General features: G+C 47.5%; 1 protein-coding gene across 2 annotated transcripts in view; it reads right to left on the reverse strand.

Annotated features, from left to right (window-relative positions):
• Window positions 1–15,755, reverse strand: part of TNR (tenascin R) — a gene marked incomplete at both ends in the record, with an annotated part of 55,970 nt that extends 40,215 nt beyond the window's left edge. Inside the window, 5 exons of one of the 2 annotated variants that reach the window (XM_081122289.1) lie at window positions 783–933; window positions 3,124–3,239; window positions 6,430–6,693; window positions 12,517–12,993; window positions 15,257–15,755. In XM_081122289.1, the coding sequence (XP_080978415.1) occupies window positions 783–933; window positions 3,124–3,239; window positions 6,430–6,693; window positions 12,517–12,993; window positions 15,257–15,755 (1,507 nt within the window). Of the gene's footprint in view, window positions 1–782; window positions 934–3,123; window positions 3,240–6,429; window positions 6,694–12,516; window positions 12,994–15,256 lie in introns of those variants that run through there. The other variant, XM_081122290.1, reaches the window with a different exon arrangement.
• Between the last annotated feature and the right edge of the window lie 9,469 nt (window positions 15,756–25,224).

Genomic DNA, 25,224 nt, shown 5'->3' on the forward strand with positions numbered 1-25,224 from the left:
ATGATACCAGGTGCTGTTTATAACTTTTGAAAAATTCTTGGAGAGGGCACACACATATGCATTATAGTAACTAATTTACAGCATTGAAGTTGAACAGCCTCTGTTAGCCAAAGAAACGATAAGGCAAAATGACTCAGTGAATGATTCAGACCTAGAAATAATGATCTTGCATGAGGTGAACTGTGGGGAGGAAATTTAAGTTCACCTCGAACAGTGACCCAACTTACACTTCCTGGTTTTAGTGACATTTTTCCTGCATACTCCCTTCTAAGTGTGTTCTTTGAGTACATGTGTATATACCAGCTATTGAGCACCCACTCTCATTAACCCAGTGCTAATTACTTTCTGTGCTTTATCTAATTTAATCCTCATGTCAACCCAATGAAGGAGGTATTATTGTTCAACACTGGAAAGTGAATTAAGATTTGGGAAGGGTTGGATGACTTTCTCCAAATCTTGGAGTAGCCAAAGCTCAAGATACTAGGGGCTGACAAATGAGACCTCTTGGTGAGTAAGACAGGAAGAAACACACTGGAAATCTTAACAAAGAGTTTTCCCCGTGGAATGCTCTCCCAGATTTCTATGCTTGGAAGGAGAAGCAGTAAGGAAGATGTTCAGCTTAGCGTCTGGCAGAGTATCTCCATTTCCAGGCACCAAATTATTCTCAGCTCTGGGAGAAATCCTAGTCCCCCTTTGTCTCTCTACTTCTTGGGCAAGGTCTGTAGTTTTCCGTCCTGAGTGACCCAGTGGGTATCCACCAGAGAAAGGTTAGAGGCACTCACCGGTGGAGATGCTGGCCGAGGTGGGGGGGCTCCGGGCTTGCTCTTTCAGAGCCACCACGTTGACAATGTATTCCTCGCCAGGCTTTAGTCCTGTCTGGTTGAAGGATGTAACATCGCTGGGGAGCTGGGCAATTACCCCTCCTTCATTGTTCTGGAGGGTGGGGGAAGGGAGAAGCAGAGAAAACAAAAAGTCACTGGGAAAGAAAGGTGTTTCTCTGTTTGCAAATTGTGATTTAAAAATGGGGACTCCTCCATGAGGACAGCAGAGTGTCTGGGGCCAGGGACAACTCCCACCAGGCTCAGCGAGAAGCCCACCACTCTAGGAGGTTTTGGCAAATGGAGAAAACCCATTTTCAAGAACATGTCTTTGGCCTTTCCTGAGTCTGTTGAGTTTGCCAATAGAAATTAGTCATGAGGTGATATAGGTTGGCTGTTGCCAAAGATGAAAAGTTTGATGGTTACAGTTCACATCCATCAGATTTTGGGGAATTTATCCTGATGAACATGTCCTTGGCTAGTTAGAAGAGTAGAGCTGCATATGTGTGTAGACAGCTCTGTGTACACATGCAACACTTTCCAAATTAAGACATTCAGAGTGTTTTTTTTTAATGAGCCAGAGCTATTATTTTGCTGTGTCTGGAGTTTCTCATGGTGTTACTCGGGGTGCGAATTTGTCAATGTCTTGTTTCCTCTTTACCCAGATGTGTTAGGAGTCAGTGACATGACCAACCAACTGTAAGTACAGAAAAGAGAAAAAGGAAGCATGGAACAAAGAAGACTACAAAGGAGAGAGGAAAGAGACAAATTGGGAGAAGGGGAAATGAGAAAGATCAATGTGATGATATTGGGTCCCAGATTATCTGCCTACCTGTCAATTATTATACATTTTCTATGTATGTCCCTGGAAGTGGAGGAGACAAGGACTTTTTGTGGCACTGCCCTTCTGCCCTATTCTTTGGTCTCTTTTCATGCTACCTGGAGTGCCCTAGATGTACTTTCATACTCTTAGAAATCAGTGTGACACATGCCACCCAGTGGCCTCAACCTACAGATGACACAGTTATTCTTTGTGACCATATGTTTGACCTTGGCATGCCCTAGCCAACCCCTCTTATTTGTCACATGTTGGATATAAAACAGGAAAAGCTGGCACAGTTTTTTCTGCCTGTGCATTCGAGTGATATGATTCTCTCTGCATTGTTATAAACCAACCTGCCAGCCGTATTTTACTGGTCATTTTAACACAAATAAAACCTATAATAAAATATTTGTATAGCATGTCTGTTTGGATGTAGTTAGCTTGTTATGACATGATTATATCCACATGAGAGAGGAGGGGCATGCTGGTATAGTGGGCAGGGCCCTGGAATAGGAAGTGGACACCTGGGTTCCTGGATTAAGCCTGCTGCCAACTAGCTGTGTACGTTTAAGTTCACAGAATCTGAGTCTCTCTAAACTATGCAAACTGGGTGTGAAATGAAGGGGCTACTCTGTGAACTAGAAGGTCCTTCACAGCTCCAGCAGCCCCTGCCTCTGAGGATGGTGAAATCACAGTGTTGTTAGCCAAGAATGTGTCATGTGTCATTAAGTCTGATGAATGGCTGAAAAAACACTCTTTGATATTGAAAGATGAAACCAGAGGGAAGGAGTCTGATTAAACATTATACCCCCATGAGCGATGTAGTTAGGAAGAGCATCAGTGGGGTCAACAGACCCTGGAAAACTACAACTAGTCTGGTGCCGCTGGCAACTTGGAAACGTTAGTTTTAGGATTAAGAAAATAAAACACTGCTTTAAAGAATAGAAAGGAATCTTGGGATACTTTCAACTAAAAGAATAATGATGTAATTTGTTTAAGGGAAATTTTGCTCAATTAAAAGGTTAGGGACGGTGTTTTTGTGGAGCGCCTCTCACAGTTAGACATGGAAGCCTTGCAGGCTGCCTTCGGTGCATCTGTCTGCACAGCGTGGAGCTGGGCTGACCATGTGACTGGCTCAGCTGGCTGTTCTTGTGTCCTGAAGAGAAGCCCAGCTCTTTGAAGGCCTGGTATTGAGATTCATGAGTCACAGTCCCCTAAACCTTAGAGCTTTCTGAGCAGAGAGCTGGGGCTGTGGCTGCTTCCCACACCCTCCTGTCATCTAAGGCCAGTATGCTAGGCTCAGGGTCATTCTTGTTGGTTGTGCCCTTACCACACCTTAGAGCCCAGACTCCCACAGAGTGTCCCCTCGGGTCCTCTGTGTAGAGAGCCATTGAGTAGAGCCTTCCTTGCTGCCCGTGATCCCACGTTGAAGGTATGAACACTCTATAGAAGGATGTTCAGCAATATGGCAGGTGGGGTTACCTTTGGAATGAAGCTGATCTCCCACCCGTCGAAGGCGAAGGAGAAGGGCTCCCATTGCACCTCCACGGTGGTCTCTGTGATGGTCCTGAACCGCAGCCCTCGAGGAGTGGAGAGATCTGGAACACAGCAATGTGGGTGACGTGTCATGGCGGTCCTCGGCAGGGACGGAGAGCGTCACTGGGGCTCTGGCTGGCTGTGCTCCCCCCATGCCATGTGTGTGGTGGGCTCTGCCAGTCTTATCACACACACGGTGGGTCCCATGTGCAGGGTCGACCTGCTCCCTCGTGGCCCTGCTCCCTCATCGCCCTGCTCCCTCGTCTTGGTGGAACACACAAAAACGTAACAAACCCAATCTAATAAATACTCATTTATACTTTCTATTCCATAAAATGTTATTTTTGAAACACAAAAGTCACACTTTCCTTTCATTGCTAATGTGGTAAATCTGGGCGTTTTCAGAGAACCTGAACACTACCCTAGGAGGCTTTAGGGATCCCTGAGGGGTGATAGAACAGCTAATGTCCGTGTTCCCGTTTCACACCCAGGAAAAGGGAGGCATGGAGAGAGTGGGCTAGAGGCGTGGACCAGGCCCACTTCAGAATCAAGACTAGGATGCTTTTCTCGACCCTCTGATGGGCAGTTAGAGTATTTTGTTAGCTCAAATCACCAAGCCCAGGATGGCCTCAAATTTCCATTTCATGTCCATAAGCAAAGCCCTACATGAGGGACAACAGCAGATACTGGGGTTTTGCTCCTATCTAGCTTCTCCTTTCCTCCAGGGGAACCTTGATCATGTCTCTCTTCTCGCCCTCACTCACCTTTGCCTCCCCTACCTTGTCACTTTCTTCCCCTCTCCCTCTCCCCCTTTTCCTGTGCACACGCACACACACACCCACGCACACCCGCGCCCGCCCGGACAGGGTCGGTGAGGTGGAGCATGCGAGCACCAGCCCTGAAATTCGCCGGTGCCTTTTCTCGGTTCTGCAGGGAGCCTGCTTCCCGCCAGCCCCGCCCCTCCTGGGATGTTCCCGCCGGAAGGCCGACGAGTCCCTTCCTTCCCGCGCGGAAGCTCCCGCATGGCTCCTGGTTAAAAGGCAGGGCCGACTCTGAGCCCACTTGAAGGCACGTCAGGCGACTAGACATGATTTTGTTCTTGTCACCTGGGAGCTTGCCCGAGGGGACACCCTGACTTGGCAGAAGAAACGCCACAGGAGATGGAAACCTCATCACTGCGTGTGCCCGAGGACCAGAGACAAGCGCTTGGGAGGCGGGCCAGGCGCTCGCTGTGGTGACTCATCCTGGAGCAAGGTGGGGACAGCGGCAGATGGTGACCTGCCTCTCCACCATCATTGCGGATATTTAAAACTGGTTCTCAGGCACCAGAGGAGTTGAAAAAAAAAAAGAAAGAAAAAAGGTCAAATATAAACAGAGATAATTAAAGGCATAGTAACAGAGTCAGCATTAATAAGAATAGTCCAATATGATAATAGGTGTTTGTCACCTAAAGAGCAAGGGACAAGACAACTTCTTAAACCCTGTCTTCTCTGCCTGTCTCTATCCTTGCATTTGTCAAAGCTCAATTCAAATCCTTGAGAACTCTGGGAAGCCTCCAAGCCAACTCTTTCTACTTTGACCTCCCCATTTTCTGAACTGTCATAGTATCTGTCACCCAAATACCGTCTTGTCATTTGAGACTGACATAAAATGGGCCCCCATCTCATCTATTTGGTCATAAGTCTCATTTATAACCCAGGGGCTATGATCCATGGTCATGCCTTGTTCTGGTTCTCTGTTACTGGTAACATCTCTGGGACATGATTAAAACAAATATTTGGTCCTTGTCATAATTAAAACAAATATTTGGTTCTTGGCCCACTGCTCCTGAAACCCTTGGAATCTCTGGACTAATAGCATATTTTTTTGTATGATTATGAGATAACTGGTGGTGGTGGGCTAGACAGCCAGTCTCTAGAAAAAACAAAGCATGATTAGAGGGTTGGAACTTTCAGCCCCACCTCCCAACCTCCACGTGTTAATCAACTATGCTCCATAATCAACTCTCCGTAAGAAACCCTGGACAACGGGGTTCAGGTTGGTGCACACATGGGGGTGCTGGGAGGGTGGCGTGCCCAGAGAGGGCATGGAAGCTCCACACCCCTTCCCCCACACTCCTTGCCCTACGCATCTCTCCCTCAGGCTGCTCCTGAATTGTATCCTTTATAATAAACTGGTAAGTAAAGTACTTTCTTGAGTTCTATGAGTTGTTAAATGAATTATCAAATCTAAGGAGGGGTTGTAGGAACCCCTTGAATTTATAGCCAGTGAGCCAGAAGTACCAGTGACAACCTGGGACTTGTGACTGGCACCTGAAGTGGGGGCAGTCCTCTGAGACTGAGGCCTAAACTTGCAGAATCTGATGCTAACTCCGGCTAGTGTCAGAACTGAGTTGAATTGTAGGTTGCCCAGCTGGTGTCTGAGAGTCAGAGATGGAAAAGATGATTTAAGAATAAAGAAAAGAAATAACAGTGACTTCCTAGTTCCTTTCTAGTCCACTCCTTAATATAGTCAATGTTAATAGTTGCTATGCAGTCTAAAATTTTTGCTTCAATAAACATACAAATTATACGTGCACACCTTGTTATAAATAACAAAGAAAAACACCCATTTCTTATGGGGAGCAGTTTACTTGCTCTCTGCCTCTGTCTCTCTCTTACTCTTTTCCTTCTCATTGAATTTTTCTAAATTATGTTCTGGAGTCTCAATTTTTATAATCAAAATGGACTATCAAGATATTTTCTAAACAAAGACCACCCGGAAATTATGCCACCTCTCTATGAGAAGTGGGCGCTGTCGGTTATGGTTTGAAATAAGATTTTGTTCCCCACTCTGCTATACACTCACCATCTATAACACACCATTTAACACATGTTTATCGTACGTCCCATTTCAGACCTCCTGGTTTTGAATCTCTAACTAGAATCAAAGTCTGTGTAATTCTCATACTTCCCTTGAATTCTAGAGACTCTAGCTTAGAACAAGCACCAGCTCTCAATAAAGTACCTTTTGTCCTTTGGTTCTGTAATTGATGGGAGCTGCCTGAGTTTGGAGACTCTCTTAATTGGAAGTGCCTTTTTAATGACGTGCCCTTTCCCAAGTGGGTCATGTCGGAAGCCTGTCCCCTCAAGAGCAGTGACTATTGCAGGCATCCCTGAAGAATTAAGAAAAGACACTACGTACTATCATGAATGCCCATGGTCTCATGTAGGAGAAAAGAAAAATGAAGCAGGACGGGGAAATGGTACGTACGGGTGGCCACCTTGGCAGTGATGGGAAGGCTGAGGATGTTGCTAATGACAGCGTAGACGCTGATGTTGTAGGTGAGACCTGGCTCCAGCTCGGTGATGGTGACACCACGCCAATCTCCAGGCACCCGCTGCTGGAGCTGGAGGCCCCCCAGGGCCATCGGCTGGTAAGAGATCACATATTCCGTCACTGCCATCGGCCCGTCCCATTCCAGCTCAATGGACCTGTCGCTGATACCAGCCACTCGCAAGTCCTCTGGAGGGGCAGCTACCGGGAGGCAATACACAGATAGCATGAGCTCAGAGGACTGCCTTCCCATCCTCGACTCATCTTTCCTCCTCACATCTCACCCCATGTGCCCTGTCTGGATGTTCTGCTTGGCAGCTCAATGGCCGGGGGATTTCTAACGCCCTTTGTGGGCAGGTTCTTGTTTTCTGTGTTTAGGTCTCCCATCTCCGTGGGACCCTGAGTCAGTGGTGAGCTGGACCCGGCTCCTACTGACTAGTGACAGTTGATGGTCAAGTTCTCAGGAATTTTCCAATACAGTTGTTAAATGCAGCCATGTTAAAGATTAAATATAAACTTAGAATTAAGTAAATTACATTACAAAGGTAATAAATACTCAAAACTCATCACCTTCGAATTATTTTGCTACATTTTACTATTTTCTATGTCCTTGAGGTAATTTACACGTGTTGTGTCCCTCTGGTAGAAATGCTATATAACTGTGTTCTACTGCACAGCTTTTGCCAACTCCATGTGTAGTGACATCATGTCGTTAGTTTGAAATTGGCCACAGAGGGGGTATTTACACCATGGAAATTGGCAAATGCTACATAGCAAGGCTTTTCATTTTTTTTCTTCAGAGAGCTAGTTATTAGATACTTAACAGCATAGCAGTGGCCAAATGTTTGGTAGTTTAATAAGTTGTCACCAGATTACCCTGGAAGACAATATTTTTATTTTGTAGTAGGAAATAAAGGCTTATTCTGGTTATTTTTCAGAATATAAGAAACCAAAACAGTAAGTCCTGGATACCATGGACTGCTAAAGACATACAATAATGCTTTATTGTATCACTTTCTCTGCTAAAAAGACACTGTTTAAGTTTTGAAAGAAATGAACTTGTGTTAAGCTCATTTTTATTAGCCTTGATCTTGGGGATGATGATGAAGAAGCATTCTTGAGGGCTTTGCTTTTCTCTCTTGTTCAAATACTATTCAAAGAATCACCAAAGATTAAACCTTGTAGAAATAGCCTTTCATGTAGGGTTCTCTTGGGAAGTGAAGACTTACCAGGAGTGTGGTGTTAAATAATTGAACCTTTAAGACCAATTAGGAGGCTAACTCTAGTGAGCCTGCAATTGGGCCTCCTCACAGCTGAAATCAAAGACTGGGCCAATATTTAAATAGTCATAATTAACTTATACATTTATATGTAGTGGAGGCTTCGGTTAATTCAAGAGTTGCCGTTGGTTTTGAACTTCTCCTCTGAGAATTCTCACTTTTTCTTTTTCACTAGAACATAGGACTGAGCCAGCTGCTGCTCACAGGACCTGTGCGTGGAGTGTGCTTGTCTCCTCTGTGTGTTCACACATGTACCCTCAAATCCTCGGCAGTGGCAGACACGAGGAGCCCAGACTCTTAGGATGGAAATCAGGACCATATATTTTCAATGCTGAATATCTGCTTTGATTGCTTTCACCCCAAACTGTTCATTGTGTAAAACAGTCTAGACAGCAGAGCTTCCTCTGACTGAAGATGGCAAATGTTGACCCAAACAAAACATTGAAAATGTATTCTTTGAATGTATAAAACTAAATAAGTGTAAATGAAATTTAAATAAACTTTCAAATGATAATTTATAAGCTCATATCATTTCTAATTCTGACATGATTAAAGTTTGAACTGCACTAAGAACATTGTGTATAGTGCATACAGAATAACTTCTGGTCTACAGAACCTGTAAGTGGTTTGCATGACTATACAAGCATTTATTATGCACCAGGAATGGTGCTAAATCCTCTCATGTGGGCTGTCTCATTTCACCCTCTCACCAACCCTGTGGGACACGTATCACAACTACCCCTAATTTATAGGTGAGAAACAAAACTGCCAGCAGACACAGAGCTACGGTTTGAACTGGGCAGAACCTCTGAGCCAGTAAACACCACCACTTTCCGTCTGCATAGCATTTCAGAGTCTACAAAACAAGTTCAGACACACACTCTAACTAGAATTTTTAAAAATCCATTCATAGCAACCCACGTGAAGCAGATTGCGTAGCTAGAATGATCCCAGCTTGACAGAGAAACTGAGGCCCAGATTAAGGAACTTGCCGAAAGTCAGGGAGGTGGGTCACAGCAGAATTGATTCTCAAATCCAGATCATCTTTCCCCGCCACAGTGTAGAACAGGGCACGGGTTGTGTCAGATGCCTTCTTTCACGTATACACAGCCCTCCAAAGGGAACCAGGCTGGAGAATAATTCAGACTGCCCTTTTGGAGGTGAATTCCAGGTAGGTGCTTATCGCAGAGGAAGAAACTTCTTTTAAAAATGATTCTCTTGTGCCTACCTCCTGTGATTCATACTGATTCTGGCTTCCTCTGTGGGGTGTCCTCTGCCATAGTCACAGAAATGGCCATTCCAAATGTCCAGACACCAGCAACTCCTGGGGCATTTGGAAAAAGTCAGTATTCCTTTGTGGTTCCTTCTTCCAGAAAAGAAAGCTAATAATGCCAACAGAGGATGAGCCAGGATGAGCATTTTGGGATTTTAAAGTAAAAAAGAGGTGCAGACGGGTTTTTTTGCCTTGAAAACCTAACCTGATAAGGTTTTATTTTGATACCTGAGGCTGGGGGTAAGCACTGCCTTCACTTTTGATGAGAAAGCCACAACGGCGTCACTCATGGCCAAAGTACCCTAGAGACTGGTGGCTTGAAAGAGACCGTCCGCACTCGCCCTGCAACTTAGCAGGAGCTGTGTACATTGGGCGTCAGTGACTAATATGAAATGAAATGAAACTGAACTATAAAGCACACTGTAAAGGAGCTGTGTGCCTTGAAGCTCTGAATTCAGGGTGGGTGCAAAGTAGTGGTTAAAAAGGCATAAACTGTGGCTTGGGAATGGGGTTGTGTATCTGCAAAGACGCCATGCTGTTTCCCTTGTAGATCTGCACTAATGTTGCACCGAGGCGGTGAGAGCAGTTAGAATGAGCTCCGGGATGTGTCTTGCTCCAATGAGCAAGTGAATTCAGGTGCCAAAGGCAGGGCTGGCTGTGGGGCTGGCAGAGGCAGGGGCTGACCCTGGTGAACCCCGTGGGTCTGACAAAAGTCCGGGGACCCTGCTCTGTTGGCTCTTTTATCCTGTCCGCTCACTGGGAGCCTTGGGCAGCTCACTGGCCGGCTCCCGCACTAATGGGCTGCACTGGGGGCAGGTGTGGACAATTAATTGGTTTGATGTACTTGCCTTCCCACCTCCAACATCTAATTTTTAAGAAATCATTTGACAGGACTTGGCTTTCATATCAAAAGACTATTTTTTTGTGTAGGTGGCTTTTGAAATTTTTATTTTTCAGTTCCACTCTACTTAGCATCCTGGAGAGGATGAGAGTATTAGAAGGTGGTAGGTGACCCGGGTTCTCATTCTTGCCCAGCCATTAATTTGCTGTCTGGCTCTGGAAAAATCTTTGTCTCTCTGGACTACTGCTTTTTAAATTTGTGAAATGAGGAGTCCAGAGCAGTTTCTTTCTGAGGCCTGTTTTAAATGCTCGTATTCGTGAAATTATTGTGCCATTATATTTATACGGCCAGAGAACAGAGGCATGAGATTTTGTCCCATGGCCCAGTAGGAGTAAAGACCAAGGCAGGGAGTCCAATATGGTGGCCTCATCAACACTAGATTAAATCCAACCTCTAGGAGCCCAGGGGCCTCAGAGTGATGTCTACACACTGGGCGGCTATTTCCCATGCCCTTGCCCAAGAGGAAAGAGTGACCTGCAAGGACGCCTATCCCGTGGTTCTCCACGCCTGTAGTGCGTGCACCTGGCCAGAGATCACTAACCGTGGGCAAGTAGCCCCCTCTCCTGTAGCCTTTTCACAACAAGCAAGCCAAGCAGCACTTTAGATAAGGACCTACACGGTGTCTGGCAGAGACCTGTGGTGTTTGGTTTAAAATGCGGGTATGGAGAACAGTATCTCTTGCAGCGAGTGGTGGCTCCAGGGTTGCTATAGAAACAGATGGAGATGATGTAACTGTCCTTCCTCACATGCCTTGGAAACCCGTGAAGTATCTGGGCTTCTAGAAGTGACCCTCAAACAGCACAGAGAGAACATGTTGGAGGTCACATGTGCTCATCTTTGGGCTCAACCCAGTTGAGCTGTAGCTATGCTAACAGCTGTGAAGTCCTACCCAACTGGCTAGGAGGGCTTATCTCCATCCAGTTCAGTTCGGACCCTGGGTCAGATTTAAGATTCTGTCTGCAAAGGGGCCTGTCCCTGTAGAACATGACAGGTGTGTATAGCCCAACAAAGACCAATTCCATTCAGAAGCACATGGACTATAGAATAGCGATACGTGGCCATGGCCTCAACTGACCCTGAGCATCCTCAGATGGGGCCCCATGGAGCCTTGCCCTGTGAGTGGGAATCAGGACCACGCTTCCTCTCACCCAGGCTCCTCTCACCCAGCAACTGCCTACTGATTTCAGATTCAGAAACATTGAGGCTTAACTTCAGCTTGAATTTTCTTTCAGAACAGTTGGTGTAACAACTAAGCCTATTTTTAAAAAGATATTTCAATTCAGAAAAAAAATTAAGAGGCTAAAGGAAATCATTGAATATGGGAAAAAAATGAAAGAACATGAAAATATTTTTTTCCTAAGCAGTGCATTATTATTACTTGTTGACTTGTGGGTTTTGTTGTTGTTGTTGTTGCCAATGATCTTCTGAAAGAATTTATGTTGAAGTCCCAGGTGCAGGAGCCTGGTCTGACTGGCCTGGGAAGTCGGTGGGAATCACTGAGGATGCTGAAGAGCAAAAGGATTCCCACATTCCTCCCGTAAGCTGATACCAGAAAGCTGATAAGAAAATTCCTACAATCATCCCATCCTGAGGGTTAAAACATTTGCTTGTTATTTTTTTATTTATTTTAAATCTTCCCCTTGAGGACCGTCAGCCCACTGTTATAGATTGAGCTGCAACTGAAACGTATCAAGGTCAACCACTTAGTCTGTACTATTTTAACACACACTTTTAGCCAGAAGAGGAGCCATAATAGCGAGATGATGAAAATAATCTGATTTTAGGCAAAAAAAAAAGTCATCTTCAATGAGGTGTATTTTTCCCACCATGGGATTTCGATCTTCAGGACACCAGCTTTGTATCGGTGTCCATGGTGTAGACCACAGATGGGGTGGGTTCCAATTTGCTACATGTCATCTGGAACAAGGTGAGTCACGGCCTTTTAACAATTCTGTACTAATTGTTAGAATGTGAGTTCTTGCTTGATGCCTTTAGTACTTTATTTCTGTTTGCATTTCATTCCTCACCTACAAATACTTTTTTTTTTCCATGTGGATGCTAGACCATTTCATAAATCAATACCTTGCAATATGGAAGCTCCAAAACCACAGACTAACCACCATCTTATGTAGCAGCATCAAAAAGGATTTGTCTGGGGACACAGCAATGGGCAAAGGGGTATTTTGGAGCCGGTGGAGGGAGCTCTTGGATGCCCTCTGGGTTAGAGCAGCCTTGTTTAAGTTGGTCCCATGGCCCATCTCTCTCTACCTCCCTCCACCTCAAGGACAGTGGGATGCCGTCACCAGTACCATAGCCTTTGTTCAGTCTCAGGGGTAAGATCCAACTTTCAGGGTGAACCTGACCTTTTCCGGATTCCCCCGTCTCCCCTCTTAATGCTGCCCCATCAATTGCAATTGACTGAAGAAACCAGCTCTCTTGAAAAGCAAATGACCACCACCCAATGAGGAATTATTTTGCCTAAAATCCACCTTCCCTCCCATCTCTCTTCCCCTCTCCAGGTAGTTTGCTGGGCCACTCATGCCAAATGCCCCAGGAGTGCCCCTTCCTACCTGCTGAGCAGTCGGGGCCATGGTAGCCCTCTTCGCAGAGACAGAGTCCCTCCTGGCAGTGTCCTCGCCCACTGCAGGCATTCAGACAGCGCCGCTGGCCACAGTCCTCACCAACGTAGCCCTCCTGGCACAAGCAGGTTCCGTTGGCACATCTCCCCTTCCCGGAACAGTCCCCAGGGCACCTCAGCTCGCTACAGTCCTCGCCTGTGTAGGGCTCTTCACAGACACACTCCCCGTCCACACAGAGTCCCCGGGAGCTGCAGTCTGTGCGGCACCGCAGTTCGGAGCAGTCATCGCCGCTGTACTCACTGTCGCAGACGCACTGGCCGTCCACACACACGCCCCGGCTGGAGCAGCCCAGCGGGCAGTAGGGCTCTGAGCAGTTCTTGCCAAACCAGCCTTCATTGCAGATGCAGCCGCAGGACTCGAAGCTAAAGTTGCCATGGCCACTGCAGTGAGGGATATAGTCCAGTTGTCCTGCAATGGTCAAGGAGAAGGTCAAAGGGCAGCAGTGGCACCTCCTGAAAATGGTGCATGGGGAGGGGCGGGCGGAGACCTTCCTCACTCTCTCATCAGACCTATGTTGCCGAGAGTTCATTTCAACCTATATAATCAATTTCATAAATATTTTCCCCAAAAAGGGTTGTCCGTGCCTAGCACAGTGCTGGGAGCAAGGATGACCGAGATCTGGTTCCCGGTACATCGGGAGCTCAGCTTCAGGGTGTCTCAGCTTGGGTTCCCAGGGAGGAGACCTCAGATGACGATTCAGGGGTGAAAGTGACTTATTAGCCCCCCCAGACTCTGGTTGGGGAAAGGGGAAGTTTGGGAAGGGAAGAGCCAAGCCAGGTACATTGTCGGGCAAAGCCTCAGGGAAGGTAACTTAGGCTCAGTCTTGCAGGATGCTCTGGTCACAGTGTGGGTCACCCCTCACTGTGGGTTAAGGGCCGTCCCTGGGGGGTGTAAATGCTTGCATCCTCCATTCTGTCTCTGGGCAAGCCAAAGAGGGTCCCATAGCCCGAGGACAGCCCCTGACAAAGACGCCCAGGTGCTCTGGGTACTGAAGGGGACCTGAGGGGATAGAGGCTGAGCACTGCACCTGCTATGCAGGGCAAGGTCGTATGTGCCACAGACTCGCCCCACTCCCTGTCCTTCCTGCCACCAGACTCACTCGGCTCATTCATCACACCTCAGCTCCAGGGTCACTTCAGAGGCTTCCCTCAACCCCCATCTCCTTCAATTACTGTTTGCTGTGATCTTAGGATTCTATGCATATCTGCGTCCTAGCCCTCGCCACGCTGCAACTGCAGCGGCTAATTTATCTGGCTAACACGAATCGCGCAAACTTATTAAATAAACGCAAACCCCATACCTGCTTGGCATCCTTCTCTGCACTTGGCCTTGGGGATATGAAGTGCAGTAAGTTATATCCTGCTTAATTCTGTCACTTCAATCAGCCCCCACGGCCTGAAAGGGTACTGCACTGACATTGCTGAGCACGGCGCTCGCTTGTAGATTTTCCTGTCTGCCGGGGAGCCTGGTGGGGGCTGGGAAAAAGCCTCCGGTAAAGCCGCCCAGCTTCCTGGGAAGCGAAGACTCGCGTTCATGGGCACCTCTGATTTCCCCATAGTCTCTCTCCAGGGAGAAACCGACCTGACAGTTCCCATTGAGGCACGGGAGACTGGGCAACTGGACTTCCTTCTATTCTTAAGACTGTTTTATTTACAGTTTTGGTTGGGAAGAGGAGGAGGTGAGAAAGCCCATGACATATTTCACTACTCAAAGACTGTCCCCCATCTCCACGTGTCTCAGAAGGAGCGTGTCTGATAGCCCTCCGGACATGTGGGCCGTCCAGGCCACCGCCTGCTTTCATCCCTGTGGAGGCCTGGAGATATTAGAAGTGAAAGTTGGAACCCACGATAGTAGGACAAAGTCCTGTTCTCATGACAGGATGAATGGCAGGCCTCTCAGACACCTTTTGGGCAAGAGAAAATGTGCACAGAAGGTGACAGACAGGGTTTCTGCTCACTGTGGGCCTGCTGGTAATAGCTAGTGCTTCAGTGGGGCTCACTAGAAGCCAGACTTTCATCTGCATAGATGCTTTTATACAGTAACTCATAAGTGCTACTCATCAGGGGTGGGTGAGGCTAGAGGTACCTCTCTTGGACATTCAGCCTTGGGGGGTGGGTAAGCTCTGTGAATGCGTGTGCATGCATGTGTGAGTGTGTGTGTGTGTGTGTATGAGCGTGTGTGCGCACGCGTGCATGCTGGTGGAATGGGCAGGGGCCAAAACTTCCATCTCGCTGGAGAAGATGGGAATGGGTCCTCGGAGACCTTGATGACTATCATTTACTCAGATGGGGGAAAGGCTGCAACTGAGCGAACATGTGCCTGCATTCTCTAGTCCCTCAGGTTAACACTGAGAGATATCAATTCAACAGCCTGTAAAAACCCAGGATGAATGGAGACAGACATCAAATTCCCTGCTCGCTGCTGTGCTGAACCCGATGTACCATTACCTGATTCATCCCCCCAAAAGCAGGTTAATGTATTTCAAACTGGCTAAGCAGGCAGTGTGGAGAATGCAGGGGACGAATCCTCCGGGAAGGTCTGCATTTAGATCTTAGAGAAGTATTATCAGAGAGCGACAGACTGGGGAGCTTGTTTCCTTCTGCATGAAGAGGGGCTGATTCCCCTCTCCTTCCCCACCTGAGGCCCCTGCAGGCCCCTGACCCGACCCTACCTGTGGCCGCACTTTCTTGGCAGCAGCTGCTGCTGCACTGGTCCCGCAGCACAGACACCTCCCTCTCCAGCATCTCGATGCGGCTCAGCAGCTCCTGCAGCACCTGGGCTGAGCTGGCACATGGGCAGGCCTTTTTGGGGAGGTTGATCTTGTGGGTGAAGGTGACCTGGGTCTCCTGGTCAGACGTCTGGCCCAGGTACTCGGCCGGCGCCTCGTCTTCCGCACTCACCTCCTGCTCAGCGGAGGCCTCCAGCCCCGAGGAGCAGAGGCTGTCCAGGGGCACGTTGATGTTGTACACGTGGTTGAAGACCACAGGCGGCTCTTTGTCGGATGTGTTGTAGCTGGCAACGCCTCCCTCCTCCTCCACCGCCTGTCTCTGGCCCCTTTCCGTGGGGACCTCCAGCTGACACTCTGAGGGCTTGAGCATGGAGCCCAGGAGGATCAGGTTGACGCCAAGGAGCATGTTCTTCAGGACCACTGTTTCCCCGTCTGCCCCCATCCTCTGTGCAGAGCTCTGGGTTCAAGACCAGGCTGCAGCTCACAGCATGGAGTTGTTGGGATCTGCAAGAGAAGCCAGGACTGAGGTTACCTCTGAGAACTGTGCCTGTGCCACACTGTGCACAGTCCTGAAAAGCCCAAGAATAGGCAGAAGACTTTCAAGGGGAGGTTGGAAAGGGACAGGAACTACCAGGGTCATAGAAGCCCAGAGCTTTGTCCCCTGAAATGGATACTGCTTCTGCAAAAGAAAATTTTAATTTCCCAAAGACTTATCTGGAATGCATGAGTCTGGCCCCCACAGTGGCAAGTGTTTCCAGCAAAGAGGACCTGTGAGGATGGGGGTCCCAAGGCTCTGTGGAGAGGCTCTTTCTCCAAAGGAAACTCATATCTTCCTTCCACTTCTGGGTAAGAATTAGGATGCAGGCACTGTGGGGCCTCAGGAGCACCCTCATATTTCCCCAGATAGTTATTAGGTGGGGACCCTGCCAGCCACTTCAAAATAACTTATTAACTCCTCTAAGCTCATCTCTACAATACAAGTTGACTTCAGAATAACCAGCCAGGCAGATAATATAGTTCCAGGTAATTGTGGTTGTTAATAATCCTTGGGTACATTTGTGATTATCTGGGACTGTGTGAGCTGAACACTCCTTTAATCTTCTCATTAGTACAGTCCCAGTGCTTCGTGATCACAGGCTCCTTTCTTCCAAGGTCCTGTTCAAATTGCTAAACTAATAAATTAGCTCCTCTGCTGGTTACTCAGTCACAAAGAACCACGGAGAACAATACATTTGCTGTCATGCAAATCAGTTTCAGGGAAATGGTATTTCTTTTTTATTCCCCACATAAAGCAGAAAAGAGGCCTACAAACTTGGGTTCTAAAGGTGGTGTTAAAGCTACTAAGAAGACTGAGGGCTAAGGGACCAGGAAGTGAGAGTAGCTATGAGCCCAAGGACGAGGCCGCAGAGGGAGCACGTGCTGAATGCGTGCTGTGCGCAGGCCGTGCTGTGCACCTTACCCGTGACCTTATTTGACCCTCAGGACAGCCCTAGGATGGAGCATGACGGTTATCCCCATCTCAGGATGGAGGAGATTCTGTCCAGAGAGGTCAAGGTTGGAGAGCAGAGGTTAAGAGCTGACTCTGGAGTCAGATTGCCTGGGTTTGAACCTAGCTCCTTCGCTTTGCTTCTACCTGTGAGTGGGTCATGTAACCTCTCTGTGCCTCAGTTTCTCCGTCTATAAGGTGGGGATCGTAAGAGTACCTACCTTATGGAAATGCAGTGATGATTGGGTCAGTATCTGTATAATACTTAGTTAGAACCTGGCATTCAGCGAAATAAATAGGTAAGGTTTGTGGACAAGTAGAATAATTGTTATGGTTCCTGCCATATCTGGATTAGATGTGGCCTTGACACCACCAAGCCAGCAGGTATAGAAAACCAGGGCTGGCACCAACAACCTCTGGCTTCATTCACTTCTCTGAGGTCCCTCTTGTGTCCCCATTGGGCCCAGTCAACAGCCATTGTTAATCACACCACAGACCTCTCTGCTTCTCTCTTGTGTCTCCGCATCTGGTTGAGGTTGCTCTTCTGTGCAGAGAGAAGGTGGGATGAGGGCAATGAGGGGCTTCGTTTTTCTCACTTTTGAAAGCTGCTAAAGGTGGAATAAAACTAACATTTATTAATGCCCACTTAATAAACGTGCCCTTAGTTCTGCCAGGCTCCTGTCACTTGATAATTATTTTGAACTGGCTTTTCTTCCTTGTGTCCCTGAAACTTCCCTTTCTGGCATCATCTTCTGCCTCCACCTCCTATTCCTTGTGTCGCTGAGAATGCTGACTGCTCTGCAGGTCTCCTTCTGTGGCACTTTTCAGTGAAGCTCTCAGCAGGTTTTTGCAACGCCCTCTGCCGAGAGCCTGGTCTAATTCCACGGCATACCCAAGGTGCTGCATTTGATATACTGTCTCCTGAGAGGGGGCCCACCTGCTCTGCGACCCATGATCTGGCTTTGGCGTGAGGGGCTGTCGGCATCTCTAAGCTAATTGAAAATCTGTCACCAAAAGCAACTGAGGAGGCTGGAGGGGACAGCAGGGCCTCCTCCTCTCCTTCTGCTGTCTTCCCTTCTCTCAGATGCATCATCCTACTAGAGCAAGTAAGACTGCAGGACTCAATGCAAGATGGGCCAGTCAGAGATGAAGTGGGGGTGGGAGGAGGGGGAAAGGAGGGAAAGACAGAGAAGACGGCTGGCGAGAGGAATGGACAAGAGTTCCATAGGAAGAGTGAGAACATATAAACCTGAGGGACAGATAATATACCCAGGATTCAGTGATACACTAACCGTGGTGAGCAAGACAGATAGCTACTGACCCCTCAAATGAGAGTGCGAGGGAGTTGCAGTAATTCGATAGATTGATACCTGAGAAATCCGGGCGGTGCCATTGATTTATTTCCTGCACTCCAGCTTCTTTATCAATATATCTATCCTGGCTGCACCGAGGTATCCCTGGGGAATTTGTAAAGGGAGGGCAGATGGTAGGACGGTTCTGTGGGCCCGGGCCGGGGTGGTGCCGGGTTACTGAAGGTGCGGTGCCCTCTGGGAGGTCATCCCAGGCTGGCTAAAGCTCCTGCCCCAGCTAACATTGTTTGTAAGTAGCTTTCCTTTTCGTTGCCCGCCTCCTGCCCTCCCCTGGCTTTTTCCCTGGCATTGGAGACTTTGCTACTGTTACAGAAAAACATCCTGCGGGCCCTCACCTTTCACAGACGGAGAAGGGCGAGGAGAGCTGGTCTCCAGAAAGTAGGTGTGGGTGGGTGGGAGGAGATGAAGGGAAAGAGGGAGACGAAGGCCACAAGTCACCCACGTGGAAGCTACGCCTTTTGTATTTTTTCTTGTTTTCTCCTAGAGTCAGGGAGGGGATTGAAGAGACAAACCCTGGCAGAGGGACCTCAGGAAAAAAAAAGAAGAGCGAAAAAAGCCTGTATAGGTTGCTGGGCAGGTTGGGAGAGGCGAGCTCTTGGGGGTGGGCAGCCAGCATTTGAGGTTTCTAGCTCCCCCCCTCCTTAGTCCCCACTCTGTCCCTAGGGGTGATTTATAGACCAGAACTATATCTGTGAAAATATGACTTTTTTTTTTTTTTTAGTTAGAAATAGTTTAAAAATAGTTGCCTTCCCTGCCGTTGGGATGCTCTGTCACTTGGAGAAAGAGAGTAATTATGAAAGACGAGGGTGTAATGGGATTACTGCGGCCCCATTGTGTCATCGGAGGCAGCCGGGCTGCCGGGAGGGTGTGGGCTGCTCTCTCCATCAGCACCGGCCCTTTATTGGGCCTGTCAGGTTTCTGAAAAGAACCCGAGGGCAGAAAACTCCCTGCAGACAGGACTGCACGGCGGCCCGGGGCTGTCCGGAGGCAGGCGGTGGTGTGGGAGGACGGCCGCCCACCTCCTGTGCCCTGCCTCAGTGTGCCCCATCGCCATCTGCAGGAAGGGCCTTCAGTGCACACTCAGATTTCCGTGCAAGTGGTCAGCCCTGGATGGCTGTGACTCTGTGTCCGTGTAGATTAGAGAAGCCACAGTGGCTGGGATGTGGGATCAGGCTCCCGTCTTTCCAGTGGCTCTGCTGTGTATGCTCTGTGAGAACTCTAATTGTCCTGACCTCCCAGGACAATTCCTTCTTCATCTGAGACATGGGGACTTGGATATCGATGAAGGGACTAACACTAAGGGCATGATACTAGTCAATATTTGAAAGTCAGTGTGAGGTCATCCAGGTTGAATTCCCACCTTATATTACAACTGGCAAGGCCGGGCAGCTTTTCCCACTGGGGAGAACCATTTCCTGTTGGGCAGCTGAGGCTAATGGTCTGCCTTCCAGGTTGCTCCAGGATTTTTGGTTAATAGAGATCCCATTTAGGTGAGAATTTACCCACTGTTTATAGACCCCAAAGAATTCTTAACATCTGTAGAGCACTTGAATATATATAATTTAAAGATATATATATATATATATATATATATATATATATATATATATATATATTCACATCGAATCCTGAGAACTGTCGATGGGATTATTCCCATTTTATAGATGAGGCTCAAGGCATGGGAGTGGTTTGCCCAATCACACACAATAAGTTAGAGCCAAGCTGAGTTGTATTTCTAAACTCTCAGCTCTGTCTCGCATGCCACAGCCTCCCTTCAGCAGTGGTTTCCATCCTCTGGAAGTAGATAGGGTATAAATCATGAATTCCTAATTAGTCTCTACCATTTTGGTCAAGAATTCTTCCAAGAGTCTGACTCTTGCTGTCATTGACATCTGCTTTTCGTCTGTGTTTCCTGAGCTGGGGAACAGCACGGCCCCATTTGCTGTTCAATTATTTTTGCAGAGTCATCATATTACTTTTCATCTTTCTCTGTTTAACACTTACTAAAACGGCAAAGAAAATTCCCTTGTAAGAAAGAGGGCCGGTCCAACTATAGCCTGGGTCAATGGTTTCTATCTCCTGCCCAAGATACTCTTTAGAACACATGGAGAAATTGGTTCAGAATATAAAAAGTGGTCTCTTCCCTCCTGGGCTTTATAATCTAGTTGAGAAGACTAGACTCCTACACATAAAACTGATGAAGAACGCGAGGCAGTCCACGTTTACTATTAAACTGGAGATCACTCAATTTAAGAGGCGCTCCTAACAGTGAACAGAGCTGAGTGTGGGAGAAGTGACCGGAGAGGCTCCTGAAGAGGGCGTGACCCAGTCCAGATGGAGGGGTGGTGTCGGAAAGGTGGATAGAGTTGTGGGGTGCAGGTGGGGAGATGGGGCAAAGGGCACAGCATGAGCAGAGTTAATTGGAACCCCAAGGCCAAATGTAAGGAAGTTCTGCCTCTGACGGGACCATCATCAGTCTTTGCAAAGGCTTAAAAATCAATTAAAACTAGGTTATGAAATTAATACATGTCGGTGTGTGCCTGTGAGATAAGGGAGGTGCTCTTGCATTTGCAGTGCTTCTAGGGCTTGATGTCCATGGACCAGTGGGGTACAGGAGGACAACTTGGGGCCGTGCCAATTCATAAATGTGGGCTCAGAACATCTAATTAATTATACCTGTAAATGTAGAAATTGTTTGCTGGATTTCTAGGGCATCGAAACCCTTTAAAAACAAACAAATCTTAGGAAAAGTCACATGTAAAAATTATACTCACCCACGTCCAGAACACCAGATAATTCATCTGTTCTAAAAATACCTAATGACAGATTCAAATATCAAATTCATGCTGTTTTCAATTACATGACATAACTCTATTGGAGTTGATCCTTCCAGCAGGAACAGAATAATTGCTTTCCTATTGGCTAACCATTAATTTCTCCGGATGGCTTGTGTGGTGGAGGTGACAGCCTATGAACGCTCAGCTCTAAGGGAGCTCTAAAGGACTTATTGACTTCATTGCATGAATTATGTCTTTTAGAGCATAAAATAGCACCACCCTGGCCCAAAGACTATACACGGGTGAATTATATTTTCCAGTGCATGAAACATAATTATTTTCTAACTGAAATTTGAGGAGCCTCTGAGAGCACTGGTGTATACAGCACAACTTGCTTAATTAAACCCATTTCCACACTGGTTGCATGCCAGGAACTGGGCTAGGTTTCATGGAGATGTCAGGGTGAGCGAGAGAACTCTCAGGTAACTTCGTTGAGTGAATTATGTTTTTTAGAGCATAAAATAGCACCACCCTGGCCCAAAGACTATACACAGGTGAATTATATTATTATGTTATATTACATTACATTATATATTATATCATATATATTAATTATATTATATTATATTATATTATATTATATTATATTATATTATATTATATTATATTATATTATATTATATTATATTTATTATATTAATCTTCCTCACCTGGAGGACGGTAGCCACATAACTAGAATTAACAGCAGACTGTGATGTGTACCATATCAGAGGTGTAGGGAAATTCTGGAAGCCCAGCAGAAGGAAGCATTTCAACCAGAAGACTCTTTAGAGAAAGGAAAGCTCAATGGAAAGGGTGGCCTTTGTGTTGGGTCTTGAAGAATGAGGAAGATTGTGGGAGGAGGAGGCAGGAGAAAGGCAGAAGAACTGAGTGAGGAGCAAAGAGGAAAATCGAGCCTGAGGAAGGGCACAGTTCCTGGGGGTGGCCTGGGGCGTCTGAGTGTGTTCAGAGGTGAAAGGTACAAGATGTCAGAGCCTTGACTGGCATCTTCAGCAGCGTGCTCTGGCGTCTGTGGGCATGTTGAGCCACCAGTGTTTTTAAGCCGCGTTTGACAGCATGATTAAGAAACCCTTCGACATCTGCGGTTGCAGTGGGTCCCAAAGATGAGTCCTAATCCGAAACATGTAAGAGTTTGTTTTGCTTGTCATTTATCTTATTTTGCAGTGATGTAGTCGCTAAGGCCCAGATTAGTCTTCCTCATGACTTCAAAGCATGATGTTTCCAAGGTACATAATTCCTTAAATTCCTTCTTGCTCCTTCTCTGTTTTGACAAAATGCATTTTGCTCTCCATTAAGTTACACAGCATCATCTTTGTTCATTACTGTTTAAGGGGGGCTCCAGTGAAATTCAGTGGTTTTATTAACGGCTCTATCCAGGAGATGTATTGTGAAATATTGGATGTTTCAATTTTTTCAATCTGAATAAAGACAAGAATTGACTGTCTAGCTATAAGCAGCTGTCTTTCTGACAAATCAAGAATATAGGCTGTGAGTGTGGCCGATGACTGAGGCTTTGGGAAGCTGAGCATGCTCTGAGGGTCCCCAGAGTTCTGGTGTAGTTTATACGGGGTACGAAACAGCCCACAAGAGGATGCAGAATGTCTTGGGTGGGCTGGGGTTTACACCTGAAATAACCTGTGCGTGGCGCCCTGGTCCCTGATGGGGGTTCTCCCCCAGCACACTCTCCTTCCTCCCTCAGCCTCCTGTGCACTGTTCCGGCTGACTCCCCTTTCTGCACACAAACTCCTGGAGTCCTTCCATCTGCCCCCCAGACCCTCCCTCCATCCTTCTCCTCCCCGATCTCTCTCCACAGAGGCTCTCTGGCCCTGGAGCGTCCCATTTAGCCAAAGCAAAGCCCAGCAGAGGAGCTGTAGCTCCAACCTTCGCACAAGCAGAGTCCTGGCTTCCTCCCTGGGAGACCCCCAGCACTGGCTGTGTCCCTCAGAGGGAGGGATTGGCTTCCCTCAAGGTGACCTTCTCTGCGTGACTCTCTGGGTTCCGGTAACCTCTCTGCCAACTCCGTTCACCTCCTTTGGGGCGTAGGGATGATAAGAGCTCAGGTGGCCTGGGTCCAGTGTCCTCACTGATTGACCGTGACCGTCCAAGGCTCATTCCTGTAGGTACTTTGGGGACCTGGGAAGGGCTGTTTACCCAGGCATTTCTCCTGTCCCCAACTCAGCTTAAAACTCCCCTGTCCCCTGTGTCTCATTCCCTCAGCAGTCAAGTGCCAAAGTTACACAAGATACAGTATTGGCAATAAATTAACACCTTCTGAAAACCTCTTTGGAAACAGGTAGGCCTTAAGCTATAAATAACAATGACATTTTCATTTTAACAGCAGCCTTCAACTAACCTAACGGTGGACATGGTTCGGCGTGACTTCACGCTGGAGCCGAGAGGAAGATTCATTGCCTGCGAGAGGATTCAGCAGTTTTCCTCCCGCATTGATCTTTCTACCTTTCCCCTTTTGAAAAGCACTAAAATGAGGCGAGTGACAGAACTCCTGACATTTGAAGATTTATTATAGTTTTCCTAAACGCAATCTCGGTTGAGCAGTCTCCGGATTTTGTAAAGTATGGAAGGCGGGTATGTTGCCCCACTCTATAGATGAGTAAACTGAGGATCATTCATGCAAATAGCAAGCCATAAAGTTTCAGCCCTCTACTTTCTCCACTGTTTGACCATTTACAGGTGCTCTTATGAGCAGCTGCCTGGGGCAGGGCAGAGGGGGCTCACCACCCTTGACTCTGAGCTTCAGGGCTGGAGGTGGGGTGGGGTCTGGCAGCTGAGGGAGAAGGAGAGTGGGTGGAGGAGCCCAAGCTGGACAGGGCAGAGGAAATTTTCTGCTTCTCTCTATGGATTTACTCAACAACTGTCTTGCTTGAGGGGTGGAGGAAGATACCCCGAGGCCATCAGATTTCTCTAGCAACCACTCAAAACCGAATCCTTTCTTTGGAGTTTGTGAGAGGAAAATGTATCCCTTTGATCCTAGTTTGTTATCAAGCAGGGTCCTGCAGGGAACTCATTGTGACAGCATCTCTCTGCTGAGAAGGTACCAGCTGGATTCTTGGGAAGCCCAAGGAGGGGAACTGTTTCCCAAACCGCCTCTGAGAATTTTTCTTGCCTTCTCCATCAGGGGCTGTGTTGGAAGGTAATAATGAAGTAGGCAGAATGATCTTGTACTGTGCTGGAATATTCTATCTTCATTAGTCTAGACCCACAAATGTGTCCAGAATGATTCAGATGTTTGATTTGCAAGCGGAGTCCACAGTATTAAATCAACACTGAGTAGGTATTGCTTTCCTCCAAAATAACAAGATGTCTGGGCTTTTCCTAGAAGACTGAGGATGTGGGACTGGTGGTGAGTTTGTCCAAACCAGCTGCATTTAATAAGGAAGGAAAGTCCCACCACCGTCAGTGAAGCTGGTCGGATGTAACCACCTAGCCCGGGGCTTGGGTGGTCTGCCCACCTCAGTGCACAGGCAGGATTATACCAGGAAGGACAGGGAGAGTTTTCTCTGACCGATGCATAAGGATTCCAGGCACACACCAGGCACTCCGCTTTCCACGTTAACTCATCTACTCCTCCCAGCAACCATACAAGCTGCGATGATCCTCCTCATTTTACAGAGGAGGAGACTGAGGCACAGAGAAGTAAAGTGACTTGTCTAAAAATCACAAGGCCTTTAAGTGAGGGTGCAGGATTCAAACTTTAGCAGCCTGGCCCCAAAATCTTTCTCGAATATCAAGGGATGTGTCCAGTGGGTTTGGAAGCTTCATATGAGAAAGAATTTGTGACACACTTAGCTCCCTCTCTGAGATCAAGCAGAACCTGTTACTATACTTACCACAGAAATGTGCCCTCCACCCCCAGTGGAAGGCCCCTAGAGGGCAGGTCTGTGGTCCAGCATAGAGCACAGATCCTGAAGTCTAAAAGCTCTCTCTCTCTGTACATGCACACATGTACACATGCATGTGCTGTGGTCCCAGCCCGCCTTACCTACTCAGGTGTCTGCCTGCACCGGTCACACAGGTTGGTTTTTCCTGCTTCCAAAGTTTCTGAAATGTTTCTCTCTGCAGTGTTGCGCAGCAGGACTGCTGCTGGGCATGTGTGCGGTGACTCTGAGGGGACTGGGGACACGCTGTCCTGCTGACCATCAGCACACTGTATTGTGGGGAATGAATGTGCCGCCTGCCCCCTTCCAGGCTCTCTCACTG

This window comes from Miniopterus schreibersii (assembly GCF_964146895.1).
Source record: "Miniopterus schreibersii genome assembly, chromosome: 19".
NCBI classification, from domain to species: domain Eukaryota; kingdom Metazoa; phylum Chordata; class Mammalia; order Chiroptera; family Miniopteridae; genus Miniopterus; species Miniopterus schreibersii.